The sequence below is a fragment of the Berghia stephanieae genome, chromosome 7 (assembly GCF_034508935.2).
Source record: "Berghia stephanieae isolate SIO BIC M18660-M18661 chromosome 7, UCSD_Bste_1.3, whole genome shotgun sequence".
NCBI classification, from domain to species: Eukaryota; Metazoa; Mollusca; class Gastropoda; order Nudibranchia; family Aeolidiidae; genus Berghia; species Berghia stephanieae.
Genome location: NC_088366.1, coordinates 29,432,745 through 29,436,046, shown reverse-complemented (window position 1 = coordinate 29,436,046; position 3,302 = coordinate 29,432,745). Strand labels below are relative to the sequence as shown.

At 33.3% G+C, this 3,302-nt stretch overlaps 1 protein-coding gene across 2 annotated transcripts in view; it reads right to left on the bottom strand.

The window, feature by feature from the left end:
- The window catches only part of LOC144977018 (b(0,+)-type amino acid transporter 1-like), a 53,685-nt gene extending 52,705 nt beyond the window's left edge, over positions 1–980 (bottom strand). Inside the window, exons 1-2 of one of the 2 annotated variants that reach the window (XM_078921713.1) lie at positions 925–980; positions 495–657 (exon numbers count right to left, since the gene is read on the bottom strand). In XM_078921713.1, coding sequence (XP_078777839.1) covers positions 495–518 — 24 coding nt within the window. In that variant the 5' untranslated portion in view covers positions 519–657; positions 925–980. Of the gene's footprint in view, positions 1–494; positions 905–924 lie in introns of those variants that run through there. The other variant, XM_078921711.1, reaches the window with a different exon arrangement.
- Between the last annotated feature and the right edge of the window lie 2,322 nt (positions 981–3,302).

The window sequence follows — 3,302 nt, the reverse complement described above, 5'->3', positions numbered from 1 at the left end:
GTAGTAGTCGCTGTATTGACAATGAATGGCACAAGACACGTTGTATTTTCAACTCAATATGATAGAATTAAAATTAATTTAAAACGGCGAAAGGAAGAAGACATAAAAACTATATATTCTTATTGTTAAAGTCATGTATTTATTGTATCTGATGGTTAAAATATTGAATCATATATGGGGTGAAAATAGTATAATTAGTAGTAGTAGTAGTAGTAGTAGTAGTAGTAGTAGTAGTAGTAGTAGTAGTAGTAGTAGTAGTAGTAGTAGTAGTAGTAGTAGTAGTAGTAGTAGTAGTAGTAGTTGTAGTTGTTGTTGTTGTTGTTGTTGATGATGATGTTTTTCTATTAGCGGTGATAATGATTGTAGCGACAAACGCTGACATTAATTTTAATAGGCAGAACAAAAGGTACGAGTCAAAAAAAGTAATAAATGAAGCGAGCAGCAACTATTACCAAAAATACATTTATTTATTTTTTTTAATTTAAACACGTTACCTGTTTTCTCTTGAATCTATCCATGGTCCTGTGTCAATGCGTTGAGATGCAACACACGAATACACTTCCAATGATGAGCAACAAGAATGTGAATCACAAGGTTATTGTTTGAATTCCGAGGGAATCGTCTATACCAGACAGTTTTAAAGGGAACGCTAAAAAGCTAAATAAATCAAAATAGATACTATTAATGTTATGCACAATTGCCACAAAATAACATTATTACAAAGTGAGAGACATTCGTTACGCAAGAACTGAAGAGCTATGGCATAGAAAGTGATTCGAATGCTGCTATTATTATTATTATTATTATTATAAGAATGTTATTTGGATCGTTATGAGTGTGGTAAACACGCTGTGAGTCCGTGAGGTTTAATTTTATACTTTATACATAGTACGTGTATTGTCAATGACATGAGAGTTTTCTAACGTGCATTGACTTCCGCGTGTTTGAGTGTGAGGTAATGCAGTTGTGTTCAGCTCGCGTAGCTACTCGCTTGCTGGCTGGGTTAAAAAAAGAAACAAAAAAAAAACAAAAACCAACGCAGCCGCAATCTCCATTGAGTTAGGGAGAGGTGGGGGGGGGGGGGGGGGGGTCACAATAATATAGAGAGAGTACACTCCCACCTTTGTTTATTGAACATGTCCTACTTTTTTTTTTATCTGAGGGATCAAGGAAATCAAACAAAATACAAGGGGTGAGGCCTTAGAAATATTGGCACTGGGTGGGGGGAAGTGAGGTGGGGGGGGGGGGGGGGGGGGTTTCAGCAGGATGGTGAACTTCGTTACAATTTGATTAAAATAAATGATACCAAATAATAATAATAATAATAATATAATAATGTAATAATAATAATATAATAATAATAATAATAATAATAATATAATAATAATAATAATAATAATAATAATAATAATAATAATAATAATAATAATAATAATAATATAATAATAATAATAATAATAATAATAATATAATAATAATAATAATAATAATAATAATAATAATAATAATAATAATAATAATAATAATAATAATAATAAACAAGGGACTCCCTGGTGTAGAGTAGAAAAGTGGGGGTTGTCCTGTGAATTTGAGGGAGCAACCAAGAGTTGTCATTTTGAGGGTCACCTTCATTCATCAATATAGTGAGGCTCGATGTCTCGTCTTGTCACAAAGTCAAGCACTATTAAGCGTGGTCAGTAGCCAGATGAGTGACGACAGTAAAAGTGGAAAATCTTGGTCCGATGTTGTGTCCTTGGATCAGGCAGTTTACACAAATTACCCGACTCAACTCTTGTCTGAATGAGTACCTAACTATAGGCAGTGATGGACATTGTAAGAAAGTTAGTTTAAAAAAAGACCCCTAACATGCGGCTACTACGCTATGAAATTAAATTATGGTTCCACACAACTTGCAAATGGAAATAATAAATCAAACATTGTAAAGCGCATTTAGCATGGCAAATCCATGGAAATGCTATATATAAATGTTCATATTTATTTCAATTTTAACATTTGAAGTAAAGTTGATTTGTAAAAGTGGAAAAAGCGTGTTGGCGTGTGACAGAATACCTAATGTGCGCCTTTAGAATTACGTCACACTATATATATATATATATATATATATATATATATATATATATATATATATATATATATATATATATATATATATATATATATATATACTTTCTTTGATGTCAACTTCCAACTTAAAAAAAAAAAACAAAATAACAATGATGATGCAGAATATAAGCTTCAGTTTATTTGTCACAACCCCCCCCCCCACCCTCTCTCTCTCTCTCTCTCTCTCTCTCTCTCTCTCTCTCTCTCTCTCCCTCTCAACCTCTGGGGATCCCGATAGCTCAATTGGTAGAGAACTCACTTCACATGCAAAGTGACTGAGCTCGATCCCTGGTGAAGTCAAGTCTTTTCCTTAGTCTTTTCTTTGAGTTTACGAGGGCTACTTACTGTCCATAGCACCAATGCTATGATTCACAACTGAGAGGGATTTTTTCTCTTTGAAAGTGTACAACAACATTAGTATGAAGTCCCTTTGTTCGTATTGGCTCGGAAAGAAAATGGCGGCGTTAGCCACAATAAAAAATAATAACAGCAGTTGGTTTTGAAACCCCCATAAACGTGCAATTGGTTAACTATGGTCATAAACCAGTTGCCACTTCGGGTAGAAAATTGTAAAAACAACAGCCTTAATTGCTATGTCTTATGGCTAGGAAGAAAAGCAATACCGATTGTAATCGCACACAAAAAGAAATATCGAACAGATCCCTCTCGTGTGTGTTCACCGTGAGGACCAGGGAGAATGGAAAGGGGGAGAGTTATGTAAATATTGAGAGAGAGAGAGAGAGAGAGAGAGAGAGAGAGAGAGAGAGAGAGAGTATGATGATAGAAAGATATATAAATTGTATTGAGACAGAGGAGGAAGAGAGAGGGAGAGGGATATATATATATATATATATATATATATATATATATATATATATATATATATATATATATATAGAGAGAGAGAGAGAGAGAGAGAGAGAGTTGGATAGAAAGATATATAAATTATATTGAGACAGAGGAGGAAGAGAGAGGTAGAGGGATATATATATATATATATATATATATATATATATATATATATATATATATATATATAGAGAGAGAGAGAGAGAGAGAGAGAGAGAGAGAGAGAGAGAGAGAGAGAGAGAGAGACCCATATAAATCAGCTGAATCATTGGTTGAAGTGAGAGTGAGACAAAGTTAGAAAATTAAGTGTAAGTCTAGAAATCTATAGT